The following is a 19,364-nucleotide window of genomic DNA, read 5'->3' as shown; positions in this document are numbered from 1 at the left end:
TCGTGCTGTATTTTAATTTCTAGGATCTAACTTAGTTTTGACATGGTTATCACACTTCTATATATGATGCTGCTTTAGATTTTTATTTATTTATTTATTATTATTATTATTATTATTATTATATTTTTTTTTACATTCCATCTATGTATGTTATAAACCTCGTAATTGGAGGGTTTATTTTATGGTTGTATACTTGTATGCCAATTATATGCAAGAATCAGTGCTGCTGTAAATAGCAAAATGTTGATGTGCAACATAAATATATAATCACTGGAGAAAATTACTGTTCTAAACTTTTGATAGATGTCATGAATTAACAAGAGGCAAACAAACTAACGATCAACAGGTAAGCCATGCCAAACATGATACCCAGGGACGATACTTGATAGAGAGTATTCAGCATAAGAAAAACTATATCATTCAAGAACATAACATGATCATATTATTATTACAACTAGGAAAGACAAGGATTTCAACCCTCGGAATAGTGTCGGGCGAGCCTGAATTCCTTGAGTTCTGTGGTGCCAGCTGGGCCGGCGCGCACCCAAACTTTCATTTCATAGAACTTCATGTCCGACGCCTGGAGAGTTATATAATACATAAATCCATTTACGAGCCCCCTATTGGCTCTCACGATTTGTTGAATCTCCAGATTAATGCCCTGAAACAATAACACCGCATTTATAAGTATTAAGTATTACTATTACTATTACTATCATACCCGTTCAGATTAAGAAATCTGACCCGTTGTTCCAAAACATGGCCAAGTCCGGACTGAGCTGCTTCTAAAACTTTAGGCGAGTCAGGGGAAGTGGGACTAATTCCGCCACCACAAGTCGGAATAACATATTCGCTATCAATGCGATATCCCTGAGAGAGACACACACACAAAACAAATTCATCACTCTCACCATAACATTACAGACAGATTAAACACAAACTAAACAAGGGATTATGATTATAATTATATACGTACACATACACATACACGTACATAGACATGTTATGTAATTCGGTAACCAACCGGAGACCACAAATTGGATTAGAATAACCTCAATTCAGTCCCTGATACATAATTATTAATGGGATTATTCCTAAACTATGACTTTCACAATAGTTTTGGACCAAAATCCAATATCTCTAATTTAATCCAAAAACATGACTTGCTTTTTTACACAATTACGTTTTTATCCTTTTATTTCTTTCAATTTTTTCTCATTGCTTTTTTTATCCTTTATTTCTTTTCTTCTTCTGCGTTTCTTTTCTTCTTCTTCTTCGTTCAAAATATCTCTCTCTCTCTCTCTCTCTCTCTCTCTCTCTCTTGCGTCCAAAAGAAGAAGAACTCCGTCGAGGCTTATCACGGGGGTTTCAAACCCCTAAAATTAGTTTGGGGTTCTCGTGGTTTGTCGCCGAGTTGAGCGAGGAAGAAGAAGAACGAGAATTCGGGAGAGAGAGAGAGAGAGAGTGAGACGGAGTTGAGCTCGCGGAGGAAGAGGAAGAGAACCCACCGAGGAGACGAGAACGCCGCGCGTCGCCGTGGAGACCGACCGGGAAGCGAACGCCGGGAAAGGAAGAGAACCCACCGAGGATAGTGAATTTCACAGGAATTGGGTAAGAAAAATCTGAAAATTTCTGGGTTTTCGTTGAAGATTTATTGACATTGATGTCAATAAATATGCATTTTTATTGACAATAATGTAAATAAATCTTCAACGAAAACCCAGAAATTTTCAGAAACTTTTCAAAATTATCCAGAATCAAATCTTCAACGAAAACCCAAAAACGTTGAAGATTTATTGACATTAATGTCAATAAATATGCATTCTTATTGACATTAATGTCAATAAATCTTCAACGTTTCTGGGTTTTCGTTGAAGATTTATCTTCAACGATTCTGGAAAATTCATTTGAAGATTTATTGACATTGATGTCAATAAATATGCATTTTTATTGACATCAACGTCAATAAATCTTCAACGAAAACCCAGAAATATTCAGAAACTTTTCAAAATTATCCAGAATCCCGAGAATCGTTTTTTCTTTGATTTTTTAACTTTAAAAACCACATAAATTCTACGCGGAATCCATGGCGGGCTGTTCCGGCGGACACTTCGAGGTCGCCGTAGCCGGGATGGCCATGGGCTGCTCTTTCGGCGGCCATGACCGTCGTTCCCAGGAGCTTCAGCGTCGGAGATTATTTTGATTATTTTGGCCGAAAAATCAGGGTATGTTCATTAGAAATTGGAGGTTTTGATAATCTTGAGAATTGTTGATATTGTGAGTCGATTTTGTGTTTGGAATTATGCTTGGGATTGTTGATTTGGGCTGTTTTCGAATTTTGGATGAATTTACCATGGATTTGCTGATTTTTGGACGTGTTTTGGACTTGGCAGTGAGACTTGACCGTGTATGCTGTTTTTTTTTTTGCCGTGTGTAACTGAGTTGTTATGGATTTTGTTTGGTCTTTTTTTTTTATTTAAATTAATGTCAATAAACATTGGAACTTATTTGTATTAATGTCAATAAAAAGTCACAGTGAGTTATTGAGGGTATTTTTGTACTTAAAGAAAATAGATAGTCATAGTTTAGGATTAAATTGAACTTATTTGATTTTGGTCCAAAATCATTGTGGAGGTCATAGAATAGGAATAATCCCATTATTAATTGTTCAAACCATAAAGAAAATATACAATTTGCGAAAATACATACATGTAGGGTAAGGGCCCAAGCCACGGCCTGGAAGGAGATGTAAACGGCCATCTACAAAGTAAGCGGCACGGCCTCTATTGCTCATCGTATATATATATATATATATATATATATATATATATATATATATACTAGTTTTATCTTCGCGCTACGCGCGAATGATTTTAGCATATTATAAATGAAATAGCAAGTAAAATTTGTAGAGGTTAATTTGTACTATCAAGAATCGTAAACAATGGGCACCAAAGAAATCGACGATTAAGAAAAAACTCTTAAATATCATGAACGAATAATAAAATGTAAAAAATTTATTTTGTACATTGATTAGACTTTCACAGGTAAATAAGACTTGTGTTCACTTTCTAATGAAATATGGAGACACATATAAGGTGAAAGTAAATAAATATCAAAGATAAAAAGAAAGATAATTTGATAAAGGAAATATAAAACTAACATACCCTCAAAATAATGTATATTATTGATATAGTATAATATAGTATCAGTAATTATGATTATAAAATACATAAAAAAAATTATAAAAAATATATTGATGAGAGAGAGAAAAAAAATAATATACATTAAAAAAAGTACATAAAAAAATTATAAAAAAGATATTGATGAGAGAGAGAGAGAAAAAAAAATAATATACATTAAAAAAAGATTTACAAAATAGATTAAAAAAACTAAAAAAAAAGATATAGTATAATTAAGAAAAAACCCTTAAAAATCATGAACGAATAATAAAATGTAAAAAATTTATTTTGTACATCGATTAGATTTTCTTGGGTAAATAAGACATGCGTTCGCTAAAAAAATTCATTTTTACCATGAATTTTTTTAATTAACCCCCCTCAAATATTTTTTATTTACATTTTTTGCCCATTTTAAAAAAAAATTACATTTTTTACCCTAAAAATTTACACTTTTGACTCATTTTTTTTAAAAAAAATTCATTTTTACCATGATTTTTTTAATTAGCCCCTCTAAATATTTTTTTTCAAATAAGCTCCCCTATTTAGCTTTTCTGGCTCGGTCCCTGGACGACACACACAAATACGATCCCCTCGTAGATAAATTTGGAGAGAGTCTCATTTTCCATTTGATTTTCGAAGGAAAATGAAATCCTCATTTTAGTTATAAACTTTTCCTAGCATTTTCCATCATATTTTTTTTCCACCTTATTTTTCTCAATCCAAACAAGCTAAGTAAAATAGGAGGGATTTCTATTTTCATTTCCCTCCTATTTTCCGGGTGCCTTAATGTTCAGATCCGTGTTATAAGATTTATAAATGAATTCAAAATCAAGATCAGTAGTTAATGAAGGTCAACAAAAAAAAAAGGGAAAAAAAGATAGTCATTAATGAAAGTATGAATTCACGATTTAATCCCGTTATATCAGCTATTCGTTGCAAGTTTCTCCTTTTGATTAAACCCTAATAACAACCGTCGGATGAAAATACAATCTAGCACCGTAAGATGTAAGCGAGAGTTAATTGCGCATCAAGTTTAACATTGTTATAAAACCGTTAAAGGCTCTTTCTTACATTTCGCGCCTCAGTTCACAAAATTCTTGTTTTCCTTCGGAAAAAAATGTTCGTCTCTTACCGCTCCCTCCAAATCGCTCTCTCTGCCTCGCCGCCAAACTCCGACGCTGTCGCCGGATTCGCAAGGCCGATCTCGCGTAGATATCTCCATGTTCAGCAGTGGGGTTTTCAATCTTCTGCAGAGCCTGTCCACCACCAGATCTCAACCCTACCGTTGGACCATCGGCGATCGAACAGCGTGTCGGCGATCGAACTAAAAGCGCTGTTGGAGAGTGAGATTCGATGCGGAGAGACAAGTCTCGCCCGTCCCGTCCATCAAAGAGCGCCTTAATTTCAGTATAAACCCTAGAAACCCAAAACTCAAGTTAATAGTCTCTCTAATTCCCTAAAATCGTTTTGATTCAATCATCGGCCCGCCGTCGCATTCCCTAGTCTGCCCCGCCGTCGCCGGAATCTCGCTGCCGATCCGTCCCTCTCGGAAGCTCGCTAGTGCCTCTGTTTGGGATAGCGTTGACGCCCGAGAAACTCCGGCGAGGCATGGCTGGAGAGCGACACTCGGGTGGAGTAGAGAGACAAGCTATGCTCGTTCACCTGTCTCTCTTTGCCCTGTCGACGAACCCCGACACGGTGGCCCGAGTCGGATAAAAGCACGGGTTGAGAGCGAGATTGGCTGTGGAGAAAAAAACCTAGATGTCAAGACAAAAACCAGTTAAGGAGTTTAAGACGAAATTGAGTGTTGTGGGAGGAACATGAACGAGCAGTTTGGAAGCGGCGAAAGAGGAGCAGATAAGGGAGTCAGAATCTTCAACAATGATTCTGCTTCGGGTTCAGGACCATGTTAATTTCAATCCTCAGGTTTTTTTTTTTTAGTTTTTGTTTTGGTTTCGATTTGATGTAATTATATGTGAATTAATTTTACAAGATTGATGACAACAAGTCTACTTCAAATGTGCCTATGAGTGCTTTGGGATGTATGGTAGTCGAGTAATTTCTTTTGAGAGTATTGGTTAAATACCTAAACACCTAATCTCTCTCTCATTTATGTGTGTGTTTGGCGATGCAGAAAATGATAGCATGAAGAAGGGATACACGCGAAGGATACGGCATAGGACCGTAAAGCCTTCCAATTTCAACAAGATCTGTGTCCATAGGGACAAAGCTCTGGGAATGCTGTCAAGTTGAAGAAAATGTCTGGTTCAAAGTTTCTTCTTTATTTATTTATTTTTATTTTTATTATCCTTTGCTGAATCTAATTGGATTTTCTCTTAGCGATTTATGTGTTATGAGTTTTGTTAATTATTTGAGTTAAATCTCTAATGTTTGATTATGCCATCTCAATGTGGTTATAAGTTGTTTCATGGCTTTTGGAATTGAGGATTTTCTCTGTCAGAGGTAATTTAGATCACTGGGGAATAAGTTCGTGTTTTAACCCCCGACCTTTGGGGGTTGAGGTTTCTGAGCATTAAAGACTGAAGCCAAGTATTTTCTACTTAAAAATCTTTAATGAAAGCCATATTGAAAAATATTAAACTCTTACGCCCTGCTTACTCAGTCGCTCTCTTTGAACTGGCTTCTTTGGATTTTTGTACTCATATGCCTTGTTCGGAGAAGAAAGGACTCTACTACGACTGAGAAAATGTATTGTATTTTCTATTTTTGTTTGCTTATCTTCCTTTTTTTAATTTTCTTTTTCTCTTTGCTTGTTTCTTGCTATACAGGAGAAATGCCTACTTCAAATGTTCTACAACAAGAGACTGAAACAAGGGAAGATTAGCAGTGTTTCACGGTGGTCACTGCCCAACAGCGAGTTGAGGATGAGATTCACAAGTTTGTACCTGATATTTTCTATGTTTTTTTTTCATTTCTTTCTGCTTATACGCGTTGTTGTGTCCCTTCCGGCTGGCAGATTAGAGCCTCTACTAAAGCTCCGGTGCCTGAGATATCCGATACCTAAGATCAGCGCGGTGATGATCAGGCGAGTGAGACGATGAATAAACAAGAGAATACACAGATCAGGATATTTGTTATTGCCCTGAAGCCTCTTTCTCTGGTTCGTTATATAAAAGTTATTTTTGGGTTTGAAATTTCAGGCTCTATGTGTACTGTTATTAGATTTTGTTTCTAAAACTTTTGCCAAACAAATCGAGAAAGTGCATCTCTTTTCTATTTTGTTTGTATCTCCATTTTAAAAAAAACAATGAGAAGGTGATGATACTAATGAGAGATCAGATGATAAGAAAGACTTCATATAGAGTTTTACTTCCCACTAAATAGTATGATTTACCCTTTCTTTATCTCATTTTTCAGTAATATTTTATTGTTTCTTGCTAAAGTTGGTCGTATAAATTGGTTATTGTAATAGTCAATGAATATTAATACTGTTGGTTCTTGTTTATCGTGTACATACTAATAGAAAGTGTCATTGCTGCAAAGCTCGACGCCTCGTAGGTCTCTGCCCCATCTGTTTTCGTCGTAGTATGAGAAATAGTGGCTCATGAATTTCCGTCTGTATGGCAGTGGAATGGTGGCAACATGTATGGAAGGCTAAATTGAGGTGCCAAACGGGTATGTAGCCGAGATTCATCTGTTTTTATTTTATCTGAAATGTTTTTCAGTGCATTAAGAGGGAGTTCATGAACCTAAATTCATGCCTAAACCCTAGATTATTGTTAACATTGCTTCATTTCTTTGGATATAATCACCAATTTGCTTTTCTTTTCAATATTTACATATATAGTTGTTTTGTTTTGGTCTTTTTCTGTGGTTTGAATTTGAACAGAAAGAGGATTTATGTCAATCCTATGGAGAAGGTAAATTACCTGTACCATTCCAAGTGCTTGCTTCTGGCTCTGAATGCTGAGAATCCTGGCGAATGGAGATGCCCTGTAAAAGGTTACTATAAACTTCAGACTTGGTGCGATATGTACTAGCTTTTAAAGTTTAGGTATTTGTATATAAGCGATTTTCGTAAGAAAAAAAAATTCAAATAATTGTATGTGCAGTTTCTAGTTTTAGTGATTTTTTAATCTGGGATTTTATTGTTCTCCTAGGTGAAAGTGATATGGAATTCTCGCTATCAAACAATTAATAGAATTACTGCTTGAGAAGGGGTACTGAAGATGAGAAGGGGTACCGTGAAGTGGAAATAATTGACTTGTGCCGAAAGCTCTTAGGAATCTGAAGTATACATATTTACGTGTCAACCGGAGATTGAGAAATTCAAGAGAATCCAGTCGAGGGGTAGCAACCAGTTGTTAAATTAGCACAAATTAAGACAGTGTTGAACCAAAACAGAGACAGAAGGAATCTCAACATTACGAAAGAAGTCCTGAATTTTCTACCTCATGGTATGCGATTTCACTTTCTTTCTTTTTTTTTTTTTTTTTTTTGTGGTGCTATTGTGTCTCTCTTTATAGTGAATTTAAATGCTTTTTTTTTGTCTGGAATTGAAGGTTTGTTATATCCTTACCAGCATGAAGGATTACGTTTTTCTTGGTCCAAACAAACCCATGTTATACTTGCAGATGAGATGGGACTTGGTGAGTCTTTGTTTTCTTCTTTTGTCTCTAGGTGGAAAGGTGCTCTTAATTGCTTTCCTTCTTGAAGTCAACATCTAAAAACGATTTAGTCTTGTCTTGATCACTGAATCTCTGATGCTTAATGAAACGGTATGGTGTTTGACACAATATTAGCGAACACAATTTGCACAGATGAGCACTGATAATATTGATTGAAAAATGAGGGCTTCGGGTGGTCCTAAAATTAGTTTACAAGAAAAGTTATCAAAATCGATAACCTTCCATCTCTGAAGTCCCCTCTATACTCTCCCACCCTCGCATATTCCCTCCCAACTCCGTAACGAAATCTTCCACATAGGAAAATGGCTAATTTGTCATGAATAAAAGACAAAAAAATACCTTAATGGCATCATCTCGGGCTTCTAGAATGAGCTTCATGTCTTCTGCTTTAAAAGGTCGTCCTTTGGTGACATTTTCCCCGCTGCGTGCTTCCTCTTTTTACACACGTAAACTTGACCTTGGGCCTCTTCTTATTATCTTGTTTGGTTCCGGGGAAAATCATACAGGGCATTGCAACTTTAGCCTCTCTTCATGAAGACAATATCGCCCCTCATTTGGTGGTTGCACCGCTATCAACATTGAGGAACTGGCAGCATGAATTTGCAATCTGGGAACCTCATATGAACGTGGTATGTGCGCGTAAGATGAGTCTTTGTAGATACCCCACGATTGGTTGGGAAGGACGTCTTTAAGTTGATATGTTTATCTAATTATAATCTTTTATTGCTGCAGGTCATGTATGCTGGTTTGGAAGGACATCTTTACAGGCTCGCACTAATACAAGAATATGAATTTTACTTGCCAAGAAATCCCAAGAAGCTGAAGAAGAAGAAGAAATATGCTGAGGTTAGTGATAGTAAGCAAGAACGCATCAAATTCGATGTTCTCTTAACGTTGTACGAGATGATAAACTCGGATTCGGCCTCACTGCAACCTATAAAGTGGGAAAGCATGGTAATATTCTTATACTATCTTTTGAGATTGCTGGTGTTTTATTTTATTTTTACTTTTATCTTTAATCTTTCATGATTGCTGGACTATATTTATTTTACTCTCCAGCTTAATGCTTACATCTGTATGTAGATTGTGGATGAAGGTCATCGTCTCAAGAACAAGGATTCAATGCTATTTTCATCATTGAAGCAATACTCTAGTAATCATCATGTGCTTTTGACTGGAACTCCACACCAGATTTGTTCTACTTGCCCTGTGCTAATATTCTATGATAATTTCACATCGGCTGCTATGAATCAGTTCTTTGTCTTGTTTTGATCACAGATATTCTGAACAAATTTATTGTTTATTGCATACATCAAATTATTTACCCAAAGTTACTCATGTTATACTTGCTTTCCGAACAATCTTGATGAACTATTTCATGCTTATGAACTTCCTTGATGGTGAGAAGGTGAGTCCAAGATGTTTTATGTATTGAATTATATTAGTTGCTTTGCAATTGGTTTTGAGATTAGATTTATCTGAACTCCATTATTCAGTATTTAATGTTTCCTGTGTTGCAGTTTGGGAGTTTGGCGGAGTTTAAGGAGGAATTCAAGGGTATAAATCTAGAGGAATAGATACAAAATCAGACTTAGAAGTAGACAGTAAATGTTTATTGTCTTGTTTTTCGTAAATATTATGATACAACCCAGGATTTCGAGCTCGTGACGGGAGACGTAATTAAAAGAAATTCATAATTAAAATAGCTTGGGTCTTTCACAAAACCTAATCCGTCTTCCTTGAGAGTGATTAAGTTTAATTGGTTGAAAGATAATTTTTTATTCATGAAAAGAGACCAATTAATAGATAGGTCTAACTTACAATCGAATCCTACTAGAAATCCTACTAATAGGAATCCTACTAATTAAATACTGCAATTTAATTTATTTAATTCGTAATTAAATAAATTCCTAATGCAAAAAAAGAAACTCCTAATGCATAAATAAAAAACCCCGTCTTTTATCACTTCTTCCGATGGAATATTTTACCATCGAAAGAATCCGTAACATGTTAGGATAGAATTTGATAATCTGGTCTCGTGTCCTCACCTCATGCATGGTAAATTTTGTCAGGCTGAAAAGTTTTTACCTCTTATTTTGTGGTATTTAAAACGGCTTTCTGAAAACATTATGAACTCATAACTATAAGATAGTGTAGTTCTGGGCATGAAATTATTATTCTAAAGTGTTTAAACTCATTGTTGATTCCCCAGGAGTGAAAAAGGATGCCATGAAAGAGTTACCTCCAAAAAGGAAACTTATTATGCGGGTTGACTTGAGTAGCAAGCAACATGAATATTACAAAGCAAATCTTTCTCGCGACTATCAGATACTTATGTCGCTGTGGTGGTGCACAGGTAAGGAATCCAGGTTACTAAAACCAAGATTTTTCATTTTATCTTTTTAATGTAACATTGCGTAAGACATCTTTTTGGTCGAACACAGATCTCACTTATCAACGTAGTTATGGAATTACGCAAGCACTACGTCATCCTTGCATGTTATGTTAGGTGGAGTTGAGCACTGATGTTATGTATTTAAATACGTAATATCTTAGATAAATAATCACTTCCATATATTATGTCACGTCATTATTTACGGCTATTTATCTAAGATTTACCAAACGTTGGCTATTTAGCAATGTCAAACGTTTAAATTGGTTATATTCTTTCTAATTTTCTGTAAACTTAAAATTTTGCTGCAATTTTAAACTCCATTATGCTTTAATTTTTTTTTTTTAATATGATTGACTTTAATGCTCCATGATGCCATTTTGTTTTTTTATTCTATTTTATTCAAATATATTTATTTTTCAAAAATGATATCATTTGAATTAGTAATTTGTATATTAAATTTGTTTGCTGTTTATTTTTATACACAACCCGATATGATTTAATTAAAAAAAATTAAATATACCTTTTTACTAATAAATTTGTATATCATTAACCATACCTCCAATTTATATTTATTTTATTAAGGGCATTTAAGAGAGTTTGATTTTTTTAATAAAAAAAATAAACGAAAATGGTGATATTTGCGATATAACATAAGATATGCGTCATTTATATTAAACTTAAGGGTAATATCTGATATTTATGAAAACTGAGGAGATAAATTGCGCATTTCGATTAAACGCATGAGATAGTGTTGATATTTTTCTTAAATTTAAATGCTAAAGGTTATGTTTAATGTTAACATCAATTGTATTGTATTCTAAAATTTATATTACTCTCTTAGTTTAAAATAATAATAATAACTAATTTTTTACAAAGATAATTTAACATATTAAAAATTCGCAAACATTTATACATATATATATATATATATATATATATTAATTTTAGTTGTGCCCATGCATCCAATTTCAGGATCCGTCACTTATTATAGGCCTTTTTCAACTTCCTTTTACATGATAAAATTATTAAATGTGGAAATGCATGATAGAAGATGGTTAATCTATTTAAACAAATCAACGAAATATATTGTTTTTGTTATTTTTAAACAAATCTATTTAAAAATATTAAATTTAGGTTTTTTTACATGATATAAATCTTTATTTATAAAGGGGGCGTAAAGCAATTGCTTTACGCCCTAGAAGCCAAACTGGACCTGGTGAAGAGTGGGACTTATATTTTATAGAAATTAAAAAAAAAAAAATTAAACCCGAATTTAATTTTATAAGGGGCACGTGTAAATAATATATCATTCCAGGGGAGGTATATATAAAAAAAAAAATATACCTAAATTCGGACTAAAGAGCAAAATAATGTGTAAAATATTAGGATATATGCCCCTCATGTCCCACCGCCTTCGTTGATGCCCTTTATTTAATGGTTGCTTGGTGTATAGCTTATAAGGTGAAGGTCTATACTCTTCCAACTAGTCTGCGCCATTGTATTAATAATGCTTATAAGGCATCAATATTTTGAAGAAGCAACGTTAATTTACAATATGTCTACGGCCTGGAGGGAAACCACTTTTTCGTACCTTATATGAGTACAGATATAAGAATAATTACTTTATGTCCCATTAATGGATATGGCATACGCAGTCTTTTCATGGAAACTCAAAGCCTTATAAACACAATTTCACGTTCATATTGAGAAGCTTCACTGTACAAATCACCCGTATTAAAGACAAATATCGCAAATATAAGATCGATCGTTGACAACAGCATTTAGTACATTTCCTAATTAAACAGACATGTGTATTACTGGAAACTAAAAAATAGTATTTAAAAATCACAGAAATAGATCGGACGCAGATCAAACTCAACTATGTCTTCTTCACTCGTCCCGGCTGTTTCACCGCCGTCACAGATCATACCCCGTTGGACCGAAAAAACATTGATGATCATATTCGCTATTATTTTCTTGGTAGGACTTCTAGTTATTATTTTACACAACAAATTCCGCGGTCCGCCAGTTCAGGAGACGAGAAGCGACGACCACAACAGCAACAACAGCATCGTCAATCGCGTCATCGATCGCTTGCCAACGAATCACGTGGCTTCGATTACGTTCGCGTACAAACCCCGCGACGGGAACGGAATCAAGTCGTGTGCTATTTGCCTGGAGGATTACAAGGTCGACGACGAGTGTAGGGCTTTTGTCAGGTGTGAGCATCTCTATCATAAGCCCTGCATTGATTCGTGGCTCACTCGGGACAATCACTGCCCGCTCTGTCGCGGTTGCATCCATGGCGGCTCCATCAGAGTCTCCGGTCTAGCTGTATAGGGGTTTTTTTTTTTTTTTTTTTTTTTTACGTGCTTGCATTTTACTTGAGTCTCTAGTATATGATAGAGCCTGCAATTCCATATCAACTTAATATAAATCGTCGTGAAATGTCTTTTTATACCACGCATGAATAAGACTGTTCCTTTTTAGAAGATAGGATAGATGACATTTTTGGCCCCTCAACTACGTCGCCTCTAACAAGTTGCACCATGAGCAAGAAAAACTGTAGCATCGCCCCATCGTGATAGTCACATTTTCATCTTTGATCCTTCTGTTAAAAAATCCGTCAAAAAATTGTTAAATGAGTCACGTGACTATCACATGATCATAAAATGAAGAAAATTATATTAATGCCCTCCTTCAATTATAACCTAATATATGAATATATGAGATAGTTGAGGTGACATAGTTGAGGGGTCAAAAATGAAATAATATATAAGATTTAACAACTTAATAAAAGGTTTTGATGCTGTCATTTAGTTCATGGTGTATAATGAAGCTACTTATCATTGGTGGAGGTATAGTACCATTTTTTTTCTTTTTCTTTTTCTTTGTTAGGCAACTATCCTTGTTTCTCTTGTTGGGGACCACCTCCTTTGCACACCAAAATTTGGGAGTTCAATATGAAAATAGTGCTTTAGTTTCTTTTTGTTTGCAAGAAAATATTTGTGGATAAATGTTTGTGTGTGCATGTTTGTATGCATAATCCGAGTGTATGATTATGTATTTTTTTCGTATTTTGCAAATTTATTGTATAATATATTTGCATAAATAGTTAAGAAATTGTGTCTTCTATGTCAACAAATCATGTCGATTATTGATAATTATGTCAACAATTCATGTCAATTGTTGACATATATGTCAACAAATTGTGTCGATTATTGACATCTATGTCAATAAATTATGTCATTTGTTGACATCTATGTCAACAAATGAACAAATTTATAAGTATTGTCATTTGTTGACATATATATGTCAACAAATTCTGTCAATTGTTGACATACGTCAACAAATCGTCAAATAAACCCAAATTAAAATAAATAAATAAATAAATAAAAACAGATTTCTTGCGAGACTCAGAGAAAAAAATTAGAAAAAAAAAAGTAAAGAAAAAAAAGGGTAAAAATGGATTAAAAAAATATTCTCTCTCCTCTTTTTACTAGTATTTTTTGTCCAAATTATGTTTTTGGTGGAAAGTGAGAATTGGGTTATAAACTAGTAGTATATTAATCATTTTCTCTATTTTGTAGTATAAAGGTTTCTTTATAATTGCTCCTCCATCAATCGCGTGGCTTAGATTATGTTTGCGTTCAAATTTGACAAGAAAAGCATTGAGCCTTACGCTATTTTTTTTCACAAGATCAGATCTTGAAATTAAATTATCGATTGCGGATGCGAGGTTTTCTACATAAACATGTTAGTTCTTCGATGTGATTTCTATCACATCGATGCTTTACTCCTATGCATGATTTAAATTCCATCGGCATTAGAGCTATGAGCTTCAAAAAAAAAATCTTAACAATTTCGACACCTCCAAGACTCATCTTGGCTTGTCGATATGGAAGCACACGGAATGACGGGTTCCGAAACTGCCTACGCGCCTGACGGAAATTCCGAGTTCCGTGTCGCACGGAATTGGCGACTTGATTTCCGTGGCTCGACGGAAGTGACATTGGGGTTCAAAGGAAGACGACAGAAGGCTGGGTATGTGCGCACAGGTTTGTTTTTTTTTTTTTTTTTTTTTTAATCTGGGCCGTTGGATGTAAAATCCAACGGCCGAGACTTGGTCTGCCATTAAAGACTGAATAAGAGCTTGGAAGCTCTTATTTTCGTCAAGCTTTAATTCGGGCGACGGAAATTCCTTTGCCGATAGCAAGGAACTGCCGTCCTGAAGTTCCGGAAATTTTCCTCCCATTTTGACTCGGAAAGGTTGCGTCGTCGGACACGGTTGTGCCGATATCGTCCGATAGCCAGGACGACTCCAAGACAATGATTTATCATTCAAGGAAGCAGAGGTCATTGCTCTATGTCTCAATTTTTTCGTGCATTTTGGAGGGAAAATTGTCTGGTGCAGTCAAAATGCATTTGTATACATAGTTCCAATATTGCTTTAGAGAGACATTCTTCTCTTTTATTGAACTTTTAGATTTTTGTATATCTTTCGAGTAAGATGGTTAAATAATTATGAGGAAATCAATTTATATTTCTTATAATTTTTAACACATTTTATTTTTAAATAGACTATTACACTACTACAAATGTTGGATTATACAACCCACTTTCTACAACGCTTAACATAAGCGTTGTAGAAACTAGGGATTCTACAACGCTTAACATAAGCGTTGTAGAAACATAGTGTTTCTACAACGCTTATGGCTAAGCGTTGTAGAATCTCGGTGTTTCTACAACGCTTAAGGATAAGCGTTGTAGGATATGATAATTTCTACAACGCTTAAAGCTAAGCGTTGTAGAAGTACATAAATTTCAGATTTTCCACAACGTTTACACTATCCGTTGTAGAATCCTCGCCGCGGCACCACGTGATTTATGCCTCGGCGAGAACTTTCTACAACGCTTTGTAAAAGCGTTGTAGAAGGATTGGTCTCGCCGCGGCACAATTTAAACATCGCCGCGGCGACTAGTTCTACAACGCTTGTTACAAGCGTTGTAGATTCATGTCGCCGCGGCGAGAAGTATTTCTCGCCGCGGCGAGTTAATTTCGCCGCGGCTAGAAATATCCTCCGCCGCGGCGAGGTGGATACCGTGGCCAAGCAGTTTTTTAAGAAACTGTCTCGCCGCGGCGAGTGAGGTATCTCGCCGCGGCGACATGTTCCTACAACGGATATTGAAACCGTTGTAGGACCGTCTCGCCGCGGCGAAGACATATTTTCGCCGCGGCGAGAGTTTTTAGGTTTTCACTATAAAAGGCCGTTTTCAGTTTTTTTCTCATTTTTTCCAATACCCACACACGAGACAACCATTTTCAGCCGCTTCTCTCCAGTTTTTTTCTTTCAAAATCCCTCGCCACGTCCTCGCCGCCCCAAAATCTCGCCGTCGCCTCGTCCTCGCCGCCAACTCTCTCTCGCCTCGTCCTCGCCGTCACTTTTCTCTCGCCGAGTCCTCGCCGTGCTTCCTCTCGCGCCTCTCTCTCTCTTGCCGTGTCATTGTAAGGTATGATTTTAAAAGTTTCTTAAGGTGTATATTGATTTAATTTGGTGTTGTTGATATGGATTTCTTGTTGTTTACCCGAATTGCATATAGTTTGATTTTTTGAATTCACAAATTTAGGGTTTTGTTTGATTTTCTCTTATTAGAACAAGAAATTAGGGTTTGGGTTAGTGGAATTTGAATGAGTGAATTTAGGTTAGTGGAATTTGAATGAGTGAATTTGAATGAGAATTTGAGTTAAATTGAAATGTCCGGATTGTGTTTGACATATTGTTACATAGGTTAGTGGTTAAAATGGTTATGTATATTAATGTTGAGATTGAATTGTTTATGAATTTGTGATTGATCGAATTGTTCATGAATTTGTGATTGGTCGAATTGTTTATGAATTATTTGTGATTGTTGGAATTGTTTTAATTTGTCATGTACTTAAATATATATTCTTGGAATTGATATATAATTTGTTATATGTTAATTGTATAATTGTTTATGATTATGTTTTGTAGGAGCTTGAAAATGCCTCGAACTAAAAACACGGCCTCCAAGGCTCCGAGCTCTTCCAGAGGTCAGAGTAAAGTAAAAAGCAAGCGACCTCGTCAACAGTCTCCCGAAGAGGAATACAACTCGAGTATCTTTACTAGCAAGGTCGCAGAGGAACGCTACGACAAAATCTTGCCGCGTAACATTATCCATGAGAGAGGATTCAATGTAAGCAATACGTCGGATATAGGAAAGCAAATCCGCAACAGCATAGTTGGTCATGATTGGGGGAGGTATTGTGCTGTACCCGAGTTCGATTCGAACGTCAACTTCGTGTACGAATTCTACGCAAACTTGCCGGACTCCCAAGCTGATGTTGTGACGGTCCGTGGGAAACCGGTCGATATGAGTATCGAAGCTATCAACGATCTTCTTGGGACCCCAGATGTGCCTTTCGAGAACGAGGGCTATCGAGAATGGCTAAGAAGTTGCAGCCATGAGGAGATGTCACGGGTGTTGTGCATTCCGGGAGAGGATTGGGTCACTGAAAAAGGAAAAAGGGTACTCAAGCGTGACCAACTCACCAGGATCGCTAAAGCGTGGATATACTTTGTTTGCGCTCGTCTCTATCCAATCAAGCACTTCACCACTCTCGACGAGGATCGTATTCAGGTGTTGTTCTGCATTGTTAAAGGCCTTTCCATTAACGTCGGTCGATTCATCTATAATTGGATGAAGAAACTCGACTATACTAATGAACGACACGGTTTGCCATATCCGGCGATCATTACCGGCCTTTGTACAAATGCGGGGGTACCACGCTCGAAAAGGGATACGATACACAGTTCAATGGGGCCTATTACGGATTCCATTATCGAGCGGTACAAGATTAGGGAGGATCCACAAGCGGAGGAAGAGGAAGAAGCGGAGGAAGAGGGTGAAGAGGGGGAAGCGGAGCCCCTATTGCGCTTACCAGCGCCTCCGGTAATCGACCCCGCCACCATCGACTACATTGCTCATTGCTCCAACTATCTCGTCGGCGGGTTCCAACACACGCAACAGTACATGCACCAACAAGCGGAGTATGGCGCCTCTCACATCAATCAGTTGAACGATCTCTACTCTCGGTGGGACATCAACCAAGAGAATCAGGTGTTATTTCCTCCATATCCTCAGTACTTCGACTATCCGTACGCACCACCACAGTGGCCACCGCATATGGCACCTCCTCAATATCCGGCGAACCCACCACCACCACCACCGAATGACGAGCAAATTTCAAGAACCAACAACACCAACTCTTCCATATAAATTTCAAACTCTTTTTAAATTTAAGTTTCAGTTTAAGACTCGCTTGGTGTGTTTTATTTGTGTGTTTGAGACTCGTTTGGTTTGTTTTATTTGTGTGTTTGAGACTCGTTTGGTTTGTTTTATTTATTGTAGAAATTTTAATGGAATGATCATTTTTAGTTGGAGAATTGGTTAAACATTGCAAAAAAGTGAATGAGTACCTGGTAGAGTGCTTCTTCGCCGCGGCTAGGTACCTTTCTCGCCGCGGCGTGACTATTCTCGCCGCGGCACAGTATATTTTCCGCCGCGGCGAGTGATCTACGCCGCGGCTAAAATATCACCTCGCCGCGGCGAGAGTTTGATTTTTTTTATACCGAGAGTCTGTATTTTTTAAGAACTTGTCTCGCCGCGGCGAGTTGATATTCCCGCCGCGGCGGGATACCCTCGCCGCGGCACGTAATATACGTTGCCGCGGCGAGGTTTCTACAACGCTTCTTTAAGCGTTGTAGAAGGGTCCTCGCCGCGGCAGGATTTGTATTTTGCCGCGGCGAGATTTTCATTTTTTTATACCGAGAGTCTGTGTTTTTTAAGATCTAGTCTCGCCGCGGCGAGGTAATATTCCCGCCGCGGCGTGATATCCTCGCCGCGGCATGGAATATACGTTTCCGCGGCGAGGTTTCTACAACGCTTGTTAAAGCGTTGTAGAAGGGTCCTCGCCGCGGCAGGATTTGTATTTCGCCGCGGCGAGATGATCCTGCCACGGCGAGAATTGTACTCAGCCGCGGCGATGTCGGAGAAATGTAATTTTAATGTAAATGACATTGTATAGAGAAATTTTGAATGAAAAATAACGTTGTCCACAGGAGAATAACATAAAATCCAAAATGAAAATACATTATCTAAATGTTCAATATCAAACAAAAGTAGGATCTATATCCTTACGAAGTAGATGTGAAACATCGTCATCATTAAAATCATCCACCTCTTGATCAATTGGCGGTAATCCTGATGTGAACGGAGGAATGCTAGACATGTCTTCGTCTTCTTATTCGTTACCGTTTCTCGCTTTCATATGAACCACTAACGATAACTCAGGATTTGCTGGATCTGAAACATAAAACACTTGACTTGCTTGCGAAGCCAAAATAAATGAATCATTCTCGTAGCCAATCCGTCTAAAGTCGACAATTGTAACTCCTTCATTATCAACTTTAACGTGATTATTGTCTGCCCATTTGCACTTGAATAATGCGACTCGCAACCCGCAATAATCAAGTTCCCAAATATCTTCAATGTATCCGTAATACTTCATAAAAGCATGTTTTGGATTCTTATCTTTTGCCGACGAAACATGTAAAGCTTCAGCAAACAATGTAACACCGCTATTTTGTACGGGATGCTTGTTGTCTCGTTCCCTTGTGTAAAATGTAAAACCATTAACAGACCAAACAGTGTACCTTGTAACCATTGAGGACGGCCCGCCAGATAGTTTACTCAACGTAGATGAATGTCCTGCCTCTATAAATATGCGTTTTCCAAGCCAGTTCTGAAACAAACGGTTGTGCTCTTCTTGCAACCATTTTTCATTTCTACCCTTCTTTGGATTATTCACTCTCAACTCATTCAAATGAATATCCACAAATGGCTTGACCTCGGAAACGTTGTGTAGCACATGGAGACTTGCTTGCTCCCATTCTTTTCGGTTGACGATCGAATAACTACCTATATATAATGAAACAAATACTTAAAAATAATGTTCATATATAATTTAAATAAACAAATAAAGTGTTAAAAAAAATACCTTTAGATAGAGCTTTTGAATCAAAATTGGTATTCTTGGGTAACCCAATTTCGTCTGTT

General features: G+C 36.7%; 2 protein-coding genes across 3 annotated transcripts; both read left to right on the top strand.

Annotated features, from left to right (window-relative positions):
- Window positions 1–5,133: 5,133 nt before the first annotated feature.
- On the top strand, window positions 5,134–10,591 carry LOC149381910 (CHD3-type chromatin-remodeling factor PICKLE-like). Of its 2 annotated transcripts, XM_089602170.1 has the most exons (14): window positions 5,134–5,237; window positions 5,317–5,442; window positions 5,972–6,080; window positions 6,160–6,303; window positions 6,771–6,818; window positions 7,033–7,197; window positions 7,304–7,600; window positions 7,706–7,792; window positions 8,338–8,460; window positions 8,564–8,785; window positions 8,915–9,239; window positions 9,352–9,388; window positions 10,044–10,187; window positions 10,276–10,591. In XM_089602170.1, the coding sequence occupies exons 7-11, from the start codon at window positions 7,598–7,600 to the stop codon at window positions 9,101–9,103; spliced, it is 624 nt and encodes a 207-aa protein (XP_089458296.1). In that variant the 5' UTR covers window positions 5,134–5,237; window positions 5,317–5,442; window positions 5,972–6,080; window positions 6,160–6,303; window positions 6,771–6,818; window positions 7,033–7,197; window positions 7,304–7,597; the 3' UTR covers window positions 9,104–9,239; window positions 9,352–9,388; window positions 10,044–10,187; window positions 10,276–10,591. The 2 variants fall into 2 exon arrangements, with proteins under 2 accessions (XP_089458296.1, XP_089458297.1); XM_089602171.1 differs by having other exon boundaries at window positions 7,706–7,921; window positions 8,915–10,187.
- Window positions 9,216–12,566, top strand: LOC149381909 (RING-H2 finger protein ATL32-like). The gene is made up of 4 exons (XM_089601442.1): window positions 9,216–9,239; window positions 9,352–9,388; window positions 10,044–10,187; window positions 12,211–12,566. Exons 1-4 carry the CDS (start codon window positions 9,216–9,218, stop codon window positions 12,564–12,566), a joined length of 561 nt encoding a protein of 186 aa, XP_089457568.1.
- The last annotated feature ends 6,798 nt before the right edge of the window (window positions 12,567–19,364 follow it).

This window comes from Urtica dioica, chromosome 11 (genome assembly GCF_054948205.1).
Source record: "Urtica dioica subsp. dioica isolate 48M chromosome 11, U.dioica_male_clone48M_v1_H2, whole genome shotgun sequence".
In the NCBI taxonomy this organism is placed as follows: domain Eukaryota; kingdom Viridiplantae; phylum Streptophyta; class Magnoliopsida; order Rosales; family Urticaceae; genus Urtica; species Urtica dioica.
Note: the sequence above shows the minus strand (reverse complement) of the source record. Positions and strands in the feature narration are given on the sequence as shown.